Source organism: Salvia hispanica, chromosome 5, assembly GCF_029641045.1.
Source record: "Salvia hispanica isolate PSC_SH4W2 chromosome 5, Shi_PSC_v1, whole genome shotgun sequence".
Lineage (NCBI taxonomy): Eukaryota > Viridiplantae > Streptophyta > Magnoliopsida > Lamiales > Lamiaceae > Salvia > Salvia hispanica.
Window position 1 is genome coordinate 31,918,794 of NC_142696.1, and position 14,538 is coordinate 31,933,331.

Consider the following 14,538-nt stretch of genomic DNA (forward strand, 5'->3'; position numbering starts at 1 on the left):
ATTATTGGTAATGAATTTTCTCCGAGTAAAATTGAGCTAAAATTAGTACTACTACTACTACTACACAAATCTAGTGAATGACAATGAATGGAACATCAGAATTCACAAACTGAAATTTAAATCTAGTGAATGACAATGAATGGAACTCAGAATTCCCAAAATGAAATTTCTATTTCTTTATATGCTTCTCTATATTATTTTCTTTTTTATTTTATTATTTTTCCACTTTAATTATTTGTTGTTATTTTTTAAAATGAGTATAGAAATAAAATGTTTCTATTAATATGCAACGAGGAATACTATTGTAAGAGAGCTCCCAAATGTAAATCAATATGAACTATTTTCATTTATAAATATAGTGAAAATGGATGGGTAAAAGGTAGTAGTACATCAAGGGACGTGATCGAGTGGCATAAAACTTGCTCATCATTAACCAAATGTTCAGGGATCGGTTCCTATTTTGAGTATGGAGCAACTTTAAATTATCGAGTTAGTTGTCCCACTACAAACAAGAACAGAGAAAAGTCGCTGAGTCTGTCCGCATGTGGATACCTCAGTAATTAATAGAAAAATAAATAAAAATTTGCTCAATGAAAAAGATTAGAGCATTAAATGGTAAATAAGTTTAGTATATGTGATTGAATGAAAAGTCTAAATTAAAGAGACCTCTCTGAAACATAGTGGAAACACAGCACTGACAGAGAAGAGAAATGGCGTCGTGGGCTCTCTCTAGAATCAGCAACCTCCAAAAACACTTGAGCCCAAATATTCCCTCTCCGAAGGTACTATTTTTACTTCTCAAATTCATCCTATTCTCCCAGTTTTTGCCGTTTCCACTAAGTCAATTTATTTAGGGTGAAGGGCTAGTTAAGATATCACCAGAAGTTTCAGAAGCTCTGTCACTTGGGAAACCGGTGGTTGCTCTTGAATCCACAATTATTTCTCATGGTATGTAGTACAAAATTATACACTATCATTTTCCACAATTTGTGGACTGATACTACTTCCCAGTAAATAGGGGTGATCGCCATTTTGCTTTCATTCTTCGTTGTTGGTATTGAAATGTACAATTGTGAAGAGGAGATTCATTATTCATAGGAATTGCATTGTTCAATTTGGCCTTAGATTATTTACTAATTTGTGGTTTTTATGCGTTTCTTTGGATTATGATTTGAAAGACCTGCTTAGTTTACCCTTGGGCATACTTAAAGTCTTCAATCATGTCTTCTACCAAATTACTTGTTAAAAGAAATGAGGTTAAAGTTTTGGAGTTTGCAAATTGCAATGCTGTTTGGGTGCCGTGACGTCTTATTTACTTTTTGATTATGTGATGTGAATTTCATTGCTAATAATCGAAAAATGAATGTTATTCACCCCCTTCTTCATCTATCTTGTTCATAGGAATGCCATATCCTCAAAATTTGGAAACAGCTAAAGAGGTTGAGGCTATAGTAAGACAGAATGGAGCTATAGCTGCCACTATTGCTATTTTGGATGGTGTACCTTGCATAGGTGTTCTTTCCACGGGTTTCTTCTTTCCGTTTACTTTTAATTGCCTTTGTTTCTTGCTTGTTTTTCAATTCAATATCGAAATAACAGCATTAAGTTTCAATTAACAGAACTAAATTATAATCATGAACGGGTATATAGAGGGTCAAGCTAACCCCCCAAAAAAAAGTGATATAAGGTTCATAAGCATGTATCAAAACTGAAATTCATCTACACAAAAAGATCATGGTAGAATTCGAAGGGGTTTTACTAAGGAATTGACAGAAACTTGTGAATTTTGTAACTTGAATTCTATAGACGTACCATGTTATCCTCTCTATGTTTGTGTGCTCTAGTGTATAATCATTTTCCTCTTGTTGTCTAGTCAGTCGTAATGTGTTTGAGAGTAAGGATCAGATATACGGTTAAAAATTTCGTCATATTATGATTTACAGACCTTTTTCAAAGTTTCGTACTACATAGGAATGTTTTCCTCTTTTTAATATAGGAACTAAGTTTCTGTCACCTTGGTGAACTGATTATGCTCAGAGCTACTGATGAAATATAAAATATTAATGGTATTTTGTCAAGGAGCACTTCTTCTCTGATTTGACTGTTTCCATCTTTCCATGAAATCTCAAATTGTTCATCATTGTTTTTTGCTAATCCATTTATTTCTAGTAAGTTGTTGTCATTTTGTATCTTAACTGCATGAGATGGGAAAAAATGGTTAAGAATGCTGAATGCCTAATGTTTAGCATTATATTATAAGGTTTATCTCCAGAAGAACTTGAAAGGCTTGCTACTATAGGAAGAAAAGCTCGGAAGACAGCTCGCAGGGATATTGCACATGTTGTGAGTATTTATTGCTGAATTAATGTTACATGTCCGTGACTATTAATAGTTTAAGCTAAAGATATTAGAAATGCTGCACAAAAGTAGAGCAGAACCTTAATCATATAACTTCTGAGGAACTCCTTCAAGGTTCCCATTTTAAATAAGTTAATCCTCCACATTGATTGATGGAAGAAACTTTAAATGTTGTTAAGTGATTTAATTGGCAGTCTCCTTGGGAGAAATACTCACTGGGAAGTCCTGCATAGGACAGAATGCAATGACAGACATCACATGATGTCTCCGACTCTCTAATGGATAAAACTGTAGTGTACATTTTCCCTGAGAAAGAAAATATTAAATTTAAAAAGACGGTTCAATACACTTCTCTAATAATTTCTGGTTCCCATTTTGCAAAACTGTAGGAGAATTTTAAGAATTTTCTAGCATAGTCCATTGCAGTGTCATATTGTTGATGTCCCCTCCACCCTGCCTGTGGCCAGTGATGTTACTGAAAAATTATTGATGCCTCTAAGATGATTAGATGAAAGATACCTTATTCTCCATATCCTAAGCTAGGATTTATGTTCTTAAACCTAATTACTATGGGGCACCTTTTTCAGGTTGCCACGGGAGGGAATGGTGCCACTACTGTTTCAGCAACAATGTTTTTTGCATCCATGGTAATCACCCCGTGCTTAGTCAAATATTGTGATTCTCTTCTCCTTCCACAAAAAACTTAAAATTTTAAGTTGTATATGCTCACTGTGCAGGTTGGGATCCCAATATTTGTTACCGGTGGTATTGGGGGAGTTCATAGACATGGGGAGAGTAGTAAGTTCTTATTAACTGCTCAATCCAGTATTACACTGCAAATGTTAAAAATAACAAGCATTGCGATCTAATTACTCTTGGTTTCCCATTCTTGAACTTATGGTTGACCGATCAAGACCTCAGATAATCGGGCTGTATGGATTATCATCATACAGTTTTATAGTGTCAGAATTTTAATTAAAGTTAATGATGGGCACTTTTGATCTATTCATGAAGGGATCAAGGCTAATTCAATAAAAATTTGTTCTTGCTTCAAGATCTAGGAATTTAAAGAGTCTGGGACATAGTTTTCTTTTCTGGTAAGGAGTAGAATTCTATTTTGTTATCAAGGAGACCAATAATTTTGTCTGGGAACAATTATTGATCATCTTGTCATATTTAAATTGCTGAGAGTCTCCGAATTTGACTAGTAGATCACTGGAACTTTGCTTAGTTTGTTGTGCTATGAATTTGTCCCTTAATCTATTGACAGTACCAGTGTACCACATAAAGATTTTTATGGCTATCTGGAGCAAACATTGACTCATCTAATTTATGACTCAGGGCTGTGCCTGTGTTACAATTGTCTGATTTAGTATATATATAACTAACAAACATATTACTCTTGTTTAGGTCCTTAAAGTCCAAACCTTTCCCCTAATGTGCATGAAATTGAATAAATTCTTAATATTGATTAGCAGACAGCATAATACCATATTTATATTTTTGCACCATCTGTGACAGCTATGGATATTTCTTCTGATCTCGTGGAGTTGGGAAGGACCCCCGTTGCTGTAGTTTCTGCTGGTGTGAAGTCAATATTAGATATTCCTAGAACGCTGGAATATTTGGTAATTGTCCTTTAACTTCTATATGATTATCAGTACTTAGTAGGTCTCTTGTAAGATGAACTCACATACTACACTAATGTTTATTACCGCATAAGTATTACTCTAATTATCATTGTCAGAGATATTAGTATCCAGTACTACTCAGATATTTCACAAATTTTGGTCCACTAAACTGTTTTATACAAATGTCTGACTATTGTTCTACCCTTATTTACTTATCTATAAAGTATAACCCTTTGATGGAATACAGGAAACTCAAGGAGTTTGCGCTGCTGCATATCAGACCAGTGAGTTTCCTGCCTTCTTCACTGAAAAGAGTGGCTGCAAGGTATTTCCTCTCATATACTAAGCTGGTGGTTATTATCATTACGACTACTGCTTACTGCTCTACCTAAAAGGTTGAAAGTCCTTCGAGCTAACATATGAAATATGTCAGAACTTTATATGGATCACCATCATAAGTGATAATGTCTTTCTGTCATTTTATTATTACCTCATACAGATCGTCATAACTGATAACTCAAATAAAAGTCTAAAGCATTCATAATAGGCTTTGACTTGTTATGAAAGCACACCTCTGTTTAGTAGTCTGTGGTTCATCTTACATGTCAAATTCATAATATGTAGTGTGTCTCTGATAAAACCTTTATTCCAATGCAACATTATATGTGCTTCTTGATAAGTCGTAGGGAAATTTAAGTTGCTGGTTTTGATAGAACAGAACCCTAAATGCCTATCCATTTTCAGCTGTGCAATTGTTCTTTTGACAATTTATGTTCTCTTAAGCTATTAACTCATTCTTTAATCTGCTAATGGTGTTTGCCAATGAGTACAGGCACCCTGTCGTGTTGACTCAGCTGAGGAATGTGCTCGATTAATAGGTGTGGTTTCTAATTTTGTCTCATTGTTAATATGTTACCCATTATTTTGTGTGACCACACTGATTTGATGTTCTCAAACTTCCCAGAAGCACACAATAGTCTTATGCTGGGGACTGGAATTCTTATATCAGTCCCTATTCCAAGCAAATATTCTGCCTCAGGAAACTTTATTGAGTCAGCGATACAAAAAGCTCTAAAGGAAGCTCGGTAGTCTGTTCTTTTGTTGTCTTTTTTTTGTGAAAAATATGTTACTCCCTCCGTCCCGGATAATTCGGGTCACTTTGATCGGGCACGGGTTTTAAGAATTGTAATGAAAAGTGGGTTGAAAAAGTTAGTGGAATGTGGGTCCTACCTCTATATATTAGTTTTATAATAAAATGTGAGTAGGAATGAGTTAGTGGAATATGGGGTCCACTACCAAAAATGGTAGAAGTGAAGTGGGACAAATTATGTGGGACGGACCGAAATGGAAAACTGGGACGAATTATCCGGGACGGAGGGAGTAATAGATTAATGTAGATTTCATTCACTTATTCATTCTTATTCTCTACAATAATGTAATGGAGGTGTGATACAGGGAGCAGAATATTACTGGCAGCAGTGAAACTCCGTTTTTGCTTGCTAGAGTGAATGAGCTGACTGGGGGAGCCTCCCTCTCTGCAAGTATTCTTTGTCAAATTCCTTCATCTTCATAACCAAATACACTGATAAATTGAGACTAAAGTATGCTACCATTATTAATCAATCACGCCTTACATGATGCGGACCCCTTTTGACAAAAGTTTAGAGATGTCTTTAACTGCTGAATTTCATTTCATCATGACTTTTCCTTAATAGAGTGCTACTAGACATTGCTCTTGTGAAAAATAATGCACGTGTAGGCGCTCAGATTGCAGTCTCTCTCTCTCAGCTGCGCCAAGAAAGTTATAAAGGTGAGTTTGGCTGTTCAAAAATCATGCTATCTAAATCTGATTTATAGAATATATCTTGCAGTTCTTTAAAATGAAATCATTTATCTGTACTTTGTTATTGATTCTGCAAGATAAACAATTCTCTCTTAGTAAAATTAACAGTTGAGATATGTGAAATACTTGTGAAATGTTTATTAGTACATCCCATTATCGATGCATGTATATTACAAGTAGTCGCTCTTCAAGAAGATTTATAAAGTCGAAACAACTGAACATCCATGATGTATTATTTGTTTTGCAGAATACAGTTATTTTTAGATAATGTCCAAAATGGTAGTTCAGCAAGAACAATAGCAACTAAAGCACTAACTGTTGAATTTCTTATTTTAGGTACCTAACGGTGTAGAGGTGAGGTCGATTGGAGAAGCTAACAACTCCCTTTTACCAAAATGAAGTTTTCTATTTACCACACCCACAAGTCTTATAGCTCAGTGTTATTTGTCTCCTTTACAAGGAGAGAGATATCTCCATGACTCCAACTACGTACGAGCTGCCGATGGCTATATCATGTCCCTCGTGAAATGAATGACAACGATGCTACCGGATTTAGGGTTGTAAAAGAATTGGCAAAACACATCTATAAAAGCCCTTAAGCTTTGTAGTAGTACTCTATTAAGTACATTAAATCCTTGTATAATTTTTTTGTGTTTTAATAAATCCTTTCACTCTTACATTTAATTTTGTTAGGTCTTTATTTAACAGATTTAATAAAGCCCGTCACCATTTTAGTTATCTCATGGTTCCTTTCTTTTTCACTGTTTCAAACCCCAATCTCTTTGTTAATGATCTTGGTGTCGTCTTCGTAGGCGAATTGCCCGGAGATAGATCTCTGTAGGTGAAACAGCTGCAGAGGATGTAGAAGATGGTGCTGACTGCTGCATAGTAGTGTTGCATTCTTAATCACCTTGCACTCTAATGGTAATGAATAGTTGTTGACAGAAATTGGAAATTAACCAAAAAGATAATCAATAATTTGAAGAATTACAGTTTGAAGAAGGAACAGACAAACAGTACAACTTTTCCAAATAAATATTCTAATCTAATTAAAGCAAAAAATAAAACTGTAAGAATCTCTATATAGTGTTTTGCCTGTAAAATAAGTTAGGAGTACAATAGTTGGGCAAAATTACAAGCTCACCATACTTTTAGAGTTGGCAAATACTGTGAAAGGGTATAATGAATAGATATTATACTATAGTAGAAAAACAACCACAGTTTATGTAACAAAGTAAAATTCACTAATTAGATTATGACAGTGATATTATAATTGAAGTTTGTTGCTACTTTATTGTCTTATATCTTTAATAAAATAAAAAAAGAATAAAAATTACTCGAAGTGGGTAAAAGGGGGATGGTGGGATGAGTGGCAAATCCTACAATATGTGATGTATAGTTTTGGATGGTTGGTTGAAAGAGTCGATAATACCAATTTGAAGGTGCATGAGAAACAAAAACAGTGGTTGGAAGTATATATGAGAATTTCTTGCAATTCACAAACTAGTGATGGCACATTGTTTGTCTTTGTTAGGTTATGTGTTTGGACCTTAGTGATACTCCAAGAATATTCAACACTTTAGGCACCCCTTGATTCCCCTTCCACCTTATGTCATGACAAATATACCACATTTAAAAGTAGTTCCTACTACAAAACATAGACATATGGGTCTCTGTCTATGTCTATGTTTATGTCTATGTCTATGTCTTAGTGTGTGTGTTTGAGAGAGAGAGAGAGGGGTCTCATGGCTAAGCAATTAGAGAACAAGAGTACTAGAATATGTGACAATTCTTAAGTTGTCCATCTTTCTTTCTTTGATGATGGGACATTCAAATTTCAAGAAATGGTTGCTTTGAAATTTCATAATCTCTTATGAAATGATGTTGGTCATATTTGGAAAGACCAAGTTTTCTAGCAAATCTTTTGCACTAAGTTGTGAAGTAGATCTTGACATCCAAAACACACACAAAAAGTCACTCAATTTTCTTGTCAAAATAAGCTTATGAATATGCCAAATATTTCAAAATAATTATTGAAGCGTCTATCTAATAGCGCACTGTATAATACGCCCAAAATCAAAATTAACTTCGATAGAAAAAACAAAGAAGAAAGAAATCAACTTTGAATAGGATGTGTTACATGATAAAAGCATACGAGGCCGAAATTAAAGTGTATATTTACAATTTGCATCTCTCTTAGTTCCGCAGTATTGAAGTCATTTTGTCTTATTGGTATGTTCCAGTAGAGTCTTTTCTTTTTGGGAAATTGGTCCCTAATATCATGAACTTTGCCCAGATTTTGGTTTTTTCCATAAACTTTTAAATTAGTAGCATAAATCATTAACTTTCGGATTGGTTTGGTATTTCCCACAGTGGATCAAGAGTAAAATCCGGCTAATTTATATAGCATTTTGAATCCTATTTAACAGAATTCTTATAAGTTGCATGTCATGTTATATCTATTTGAAATATTAAACACAATCTACTTTTATTTGACAAAATAAAGCTCTAAAAATAAAGGAAACAAAATAAATTTAATAAAAACACAAATAATTTAATTAGAAATACACATATGTGACGCTATGCTACAAAAATTAAAACAAAAAGGCTTGTTTCTCTCTTTCACAAACGCTAGGAACACATTTTAGGGAATTTCCTAAAAAATTCTTGGATTATTGGGGAAATACCAAACCAATCTGAAAGTTCATGATTTATGGTACTAATTTGAAAGTTCATGGGAAAAACCAAAATCTGGGCAAAGTTCATGATATTAGGGACCAATTTCTCTTTCTTTTTCTAGCAAAAATCAGTAGTATATTTTATTTTACTTTCTCTTACTTTATTATTTCTTTCTCTCTACTTTTTCATTTCTTACCTTATTATTCTTTTACTTAATTTATTTAACACAATTTTTCTTAAATCGCGTGCTGAAAATAAACTCATGAGAGAGTACCGTTTGGTATGATAAATTAAAGATAATCAGACTTGGCCTTATCTTAAAATGAAAATTTCAAGTGCTACATTTATAGTACCCCCTCCGTTTCATTGAAAATGATCCATTTTCCTTTTTGGATTATCCTAATCAAGATGACCCATTATTAAAATTAGAAACATCTTTTTTCTCTACTTTATTTCTTCTCCCTTACTTTACTCTCTTCACTCAACACACAAAACAAAAGTGTACAAAATCCTGTGTCGCCTAAGAAATGAATTATCTTCTTTGGGATGAAGAGAGTATATCTTAGAAAAACGATTGAACGTGTCAAATTGTCTACCAAATGAAAGAACTTGGTGGGTCAATTCGATGATGTTGAATGTAGAAACCATCCCACCATTGCTCAAATTACAAGAAAAATTCGAACAAGAACAAGATTTTGGTACTATAATTTTCTTCAATTCATTGTTCCTTTTTAGCAATTAAATTTCTAGGAAAAAGCGAAGATAGTGGGAATTTGGCAAGCCCAAGTAATTCTGGGTAGAAGAAAATGACAAGAGAGAGACAAAGAATGAGAACAAAATTCAAAAATGGGCACTTGTTCTCATAAATTCCATATTCCTTTAACTCGCTCACGACAAAATCTCCCCTCACGTTTTACTCCACAATGCTGCCATCTAACAAATCCCCCAACACTGACTAATCTCTTCCCTCTCTCTCTCCCTTAAATCCCACCGATTTCATTCAAAACCCCTCTCTCTCTCTCATGAACCAGAATAGAATTACAAGAGCTTGCATGTGCCTTTTTGTGGGTTTCTTCTAAATTCAATAACCCACAAACGAATTGAGATTTCTTCGCTTGATTGGTGAGTTCCTCAATCGAATTTCCCTTGCTCTGTTTTCGCGCTTTACTCGTTTCAACTCAATTTCGCCTCGTTTCAGTGAAATTCCGCTAATTCAATTGCTGAATCGTCGCCCCAAACCATAAAGCTGCCTGCTTTTGCACTGATGTTTCAAGAGGACGGATCTTCATCTGTGACCTCATCACCGCTGCAAATGTTTCCGACGCCGTCGTCGTCATCGCCGCCTAGCTTAATCTCGCCTTATCCATGGCTCAAGGATCTCAAACCCGAAGAGAGAGGATTATACCTAATTCACCTCCTAATCACCTGCGCAAACCATGTCGCCTCCGGCAGCCTCGAGAATGCAAACATAGCCCTTGATCAAATTTCCCACCTTGCTTCCCCTGACGGCGACACAATGCAGCGAATCGCCTCCTATTTCTCCGAGGCTCTCGCCGATAGGATCCTCAGAGCCTGGCCGGGTGTTTACAAGGCCTTCCGGTCGACTAGAATGTCGGTTTTAGCTGAGGAAATCCATGTTAGGAAGATGTTTTTCGAGTTCTTGCCGTTTATGAAGGTTGCATTTGTGATTAGTAACCAGGCCATCATTGAGGCTATGGAAGGGGAGAAGATGGTTCATGTGATTGACTTAAATGCGACTGAGCCAACGCAGTGGTGTGCCCTTATCCGAGACCTGAGCGCCCGGCCTGAGGGGCCGCCTCATCTCAGGATCACGGGGATCCATCAGAAGAGGGAGGTGTTGGAGCAGACTGCTCATGTCTTGATTGAGGAGGCTGAGAAGCTGGATTTACCGTTTCAATTCCACCCCGTTGTGAGCAAATTGGAGGATCTTGATGTTGAGAAGCTTAGAGTCAAAACAGGGGAGGCTCTAGCTATTAGTTCAATAATGCAGCTGCATACATTGCTAGCTTCTGATGCCGGTGGGAATAGGTCCCCAATGGCCCCAATGAAAGGCGTAGGCGTGCAATTTCAAAGGGCTGTGCAGATGAATCAAGGCACTTTAGGGGAGTTGCTTGAGAAGGATATGGTTAATGGCTATAGTCCAAGTACTGATTCTGCCTCCTCGTCGCCATTGTCTTCCATGCCCTCCTCGCCTAAGATTGACGGATATCTCAGCGCTTTGTGGGGCCTTTCTCCCAAAGTCATGGTGGTGACAGAGCAAGACTCAGACCACAATGGGAAGAGCTTGATGGAGAGGCTGTCGGAGTCATTGTACTTCTACGCTGCTCTGTTTGATTGCCTGGAGTCTGCGTTGCCAAGGGCATCCATCGAGAGATTGAAGATGGAGAAGATGCTGTTTGGGGAGGAGATCAAGAATATCATAGCGTGTGAGGGGGGCGAGAGGAGGCAGAGGCACGAAAGGCTCGAGAAGTGGAATCAAAGATTCGAGTTAGCTGGCTTTGGAAATGTTCCTCTAAGCTATTACGCGATGCTGCAGGCGAAGAGATTGCTGCAGAGTTATAACTGTGATGGTTATAAGATCAAAGAGGACAACGGTGGCGTGGTGATTTGCTGGCAAGATCGACCGCTCCTTTCAGTATCGGCGTGGAGGAATAGAAGGTGAAATCTATGTCTGATTTTAAACCACCATACTGTCTGATTTAGGTGTAGAGTTTTTAGTATTGTTCTACTACTATTTTATGCTTTCATTGTGTGCTCACAGTTTTTGTAGATATAGCTGGAATTCAGACAGTGTGTTTGCCTATGCTTAATCATCCATATTTCATTTATTTTGAGTTGCTCCTTTACATTTATTTGGCTTGTGCTTTAGAAAATAAGAGAAAGGAAGCTGCATTTTCTTAGATTAGCAGAAACTGCTTATAACATAACTAGCTTAGTAATGTGTTAAGACAAAGTTGCATAGGAAATAAACATTCAAACATTATACAAAGTGTATATGCAGCCATCTAATCCAATCTTAAACATTCAAACATTTCTTGAAATTTCTTGGTTTCAAAGTTGGTTTCTTATTATTTATGAGTGTAATGTTTGTGGTTTGGTAGTCACCCTGAGGGAGAGGCTCACTTCACTTTGACCATAATGCAGAAAGAGGAATTCAGAAAAACATTAATTAGTGAAGGACAAAAGAGCTTTGAAAAATGTAATTAAATAAGAATAACAAGTTTTTATGGTTTTACTTGGAAGTTTCCCTGTGGATGCATTTGAGAGGCCTACACAATAAAATCATCTTAAATTTTGTCTTTCCTTATTAAATATGGGGCATTATGAAAGCCATATATAAACCAGCATAATAATCACATAAATCTTCTGGAATAGAATGGTGGCAGCAAATATTAGATACAAAAGGAAGATGAATTTGGTTGAGTTACACTATTTTAAAATGAAAGAAGAAAGAAAGTGAGGTGTATGAAGCAATGAAGAAATAGAGCGGTATATATAGAGGTTTTGGGGGCTATATTTGTGAAGAATCTCAATCTTCTAGTGGATATGTTGAGTGGTACATTTGATCCATTGAAGTGACCATATCGCAACTCATCCCAACCTCTCAATCTTAAACAAGAGTTAATTGGCAAACGAAATTATGTAGTATGTTTTTGGCAAAGGAAAAATATCATGTGTACAAAACATTTAACTATTTAAACGACGTCATTTAATACATTTAGTTAATTATGTCTTTAATTTTTACATATGCATGCATTATGTTGATAAATATAGAAACATAACATAATGAAATTTTTTGCTATGGGACAATTGAGAAAAATATCAAAGTTATAATTTAATTGGTCATTTTCAAAATCACGTGATTGACCAGAATTTGACCAAATTTTATGATTTTTTAGACATTTATCCTAAAATTTATTAAGTATGAGGTAGAAGTCTAGTGAGGATACTTGCATTGATTCGGTATCTATATATGTTAATAGAAAGTTACATGAAGGCACAACACAAAATAAGTTAAATTTTGTGGAATGGTATACTCTTATTTATATGGTTACTTATTATCTTGATATAAATCAAAAACCCTGATTATATCCAGTTTACTCTCATCCTTCTCTACAATCTATAGATTATCCCTACTTCATCGCACTAAAACAATATCACATTCAATTACTAATGTGTTAGAAAATAATCCCATAGCATATTAAGTAGTATTAACATGGAAATAGGATGTTAGATTGTTGAATTGCATGAGCTAAAGGAGAAAAATGAGAAAAAGAGCAAAGTAATGGGCCATCACTTATAATCCATGTGCCTAAAGCAAGTAGAGTGATGGACGAGTCCATAACATGTGGAATCACATGCCCCTTGTGTTTCTTACGTAAATGTATATATTATCTCCCACCATATACAAACTAGATTTGTGACATATAATTGCACGACTGATTTTTATAATATTTTACTCAATATTGATTTTTTTTACATTTTAGCTCAAATTTACAATATTTATCACATACTAATGTGAGCTTTATCTCAATTGTTCCTTCTATATGATCTGAGTTAAAATTGGCCAACTAATGTCGTTGTATTGATGGGGTACGTAAATTATAAAAAAAAAGAATCTATTTGTTGAATACATAATTAACTGAGTTCATGTTAATTCAATTAATTGTTTGCTAAATAATTCATGTAATAGCAATTAAAATCTAGATAATGAAATATATAGTTACACTAAAGTATTGAATGATTCTCTAAAGTATTTCCCGAACTCCTTATTTGATCTTTGTGTGAGCAAAACTTATCGAATAATTCAAGGACTAGACTAGAAGAAAGACAGAAAGGGCTTTAAAATAAAATCTAACAATTTTTAAATTTCCAGTAGGAAAATTCAAAATTTACTAGTATTATGAAACTCAGGGTTTTTGTATTATGTCTAATATTTCATTTATAGAGTTGTAACGAGTCAGATCAGGATCCGTGAAGGTTAAACTAGATCATATCTGTTTGGACTATCTTTTAATTAAAATAAAACTAAACCATGGTTTAATTCAAGGTAAAAAGAATATTATTACAATAGGACAATATTGATTGTTCATTTAAGCCCTAACTTATGAATAATCTGGCATTTCCTCTTTAACTAATATTATTTCCCCGTTCAAGATAGAAATATCTGTTAATTAATTTAAGTATGCTAATGACTCTAATTAACTAACTTCATTTTTAAAGAGTGGTCGAGTTCAGAAATATTATGTATTATTCGTGTAATATTTTTGAACAGGCAATTCTTCTGAACACCTTTTGAGAATATTATCAAACCTGACTCTCCCAAAATGCGATTCAGTTTAATAACAGTCCAAGCCTCTAGATGTCAATTACCACTACTCAACTTATCAGGATTCTTGGATTAGAAAAAACTAGGACCTTTTGATAAATCAAAACATGCATAATTTCTTGTTAAAAATGGAGATACAAAAATACTAGCCGGGCATAATACAATTCAAAAGAAGAACATAGAAATTACAATAAACTGAAACGTACTAAACTAGAACAGAAACCACAAAACCGTAAAAGAGGATATGCCGAGTCACAGAGTACTCTTTCTGCAAGATGATATACGCCCTGGTAGTGCTATCGGATTGACATATCGTTTCATAATGATGAAATGGTTTCTTTTTGTTTATTGCAGCACCACAGACAGAACAAATTCCGGCAAACTGGATGAAGGCTAGGACATAACTTTGACATAAGACTATGTAGAGAGGGGGAGAGAGCTTATAATGCATAATGTTTTGCAGTGTTATGTATAATGCATGGAATGACTAGCCTCTTTATAGGCCTAGTCCACTACATGTAACTGATGTTGTCAATATGTTTGTTATGATGGCTTGACTATAACCGTCTAGGTTTACAGGCCGCTACGAGTTGGAGGCAGAGGCTGATCCTGGACGGGATGTATCTGGACATGCCTCGTGTCTAGGTTTGATGATATGTTCCACTATTCAACATACA

The 14,538-nt window shown here is 35.1% G+C and overlaps 2 protein-coding genes across 2 annotated transcripts; both read left to right on the forward strand.

Moving 5' to 3' along the window:
* The first annotated feature begins 625 nt into the window (after nucleotides 1-625).
* LOC125188222 (indigoidine synthase A family protein) lies at nucleotides 626-6,516 on the forward strand. Its single transcript, XM_048084984.2, has 13 exons — nucleotides 626-782; nucleotides 855-948; nucleotides 1,402-1,512; nucleotides 2,261-2,343; nucleotides 2,946-3,005; nucleotides 3,096-3,156; nucleotides 3,880-3,986; nucleotides 4,237-4,314; nucleotides 4,822-4,867; nucleotides 4,954-5,074; nucleotides 5,445-5,530; nucleotides 5,716-5,799; nucleotides 6,169-6,516. Exons 1-13 carry the CDS (start codon nucleotides 711-713, stop codon nucleotides 6,174-6,176), a joined length of 1,011 nt encoding a protein of 336 aa, XP_047940941.2. The 5' UTR covers nucleotides 626-710; the 3' UTR covers nucleotides 6,177-6,516.
* Nucleotides 6,517-9,382: 2,866 nt separating this feature from the next.
* On the forward strand, nucleotides 9,383-11,360 carry SCL3 (scarecrow-like 3). Its single transcript, XM_048084983.2, has 2 exons — nucleotides 9,383-9,633; nucleotides 9,710-11,360. The coding sequence occupies exon 2, from the start codon at nucleotides 9,776-9,778 to the stop codon at nucleotides 11,192-11,194; it is 1,419 nt and encodes a 472-aa protein (XP_047940940.1). The 5' UTR covers nucleotides 9,383-9,633; nucleotides 9,710-9,775; the 3' UTR covers nucleotides 11,195-11,360.
* The last annotated feature ends 3,178 nt before the right edge of the window (nucleotides 11,361-14,538 follow it).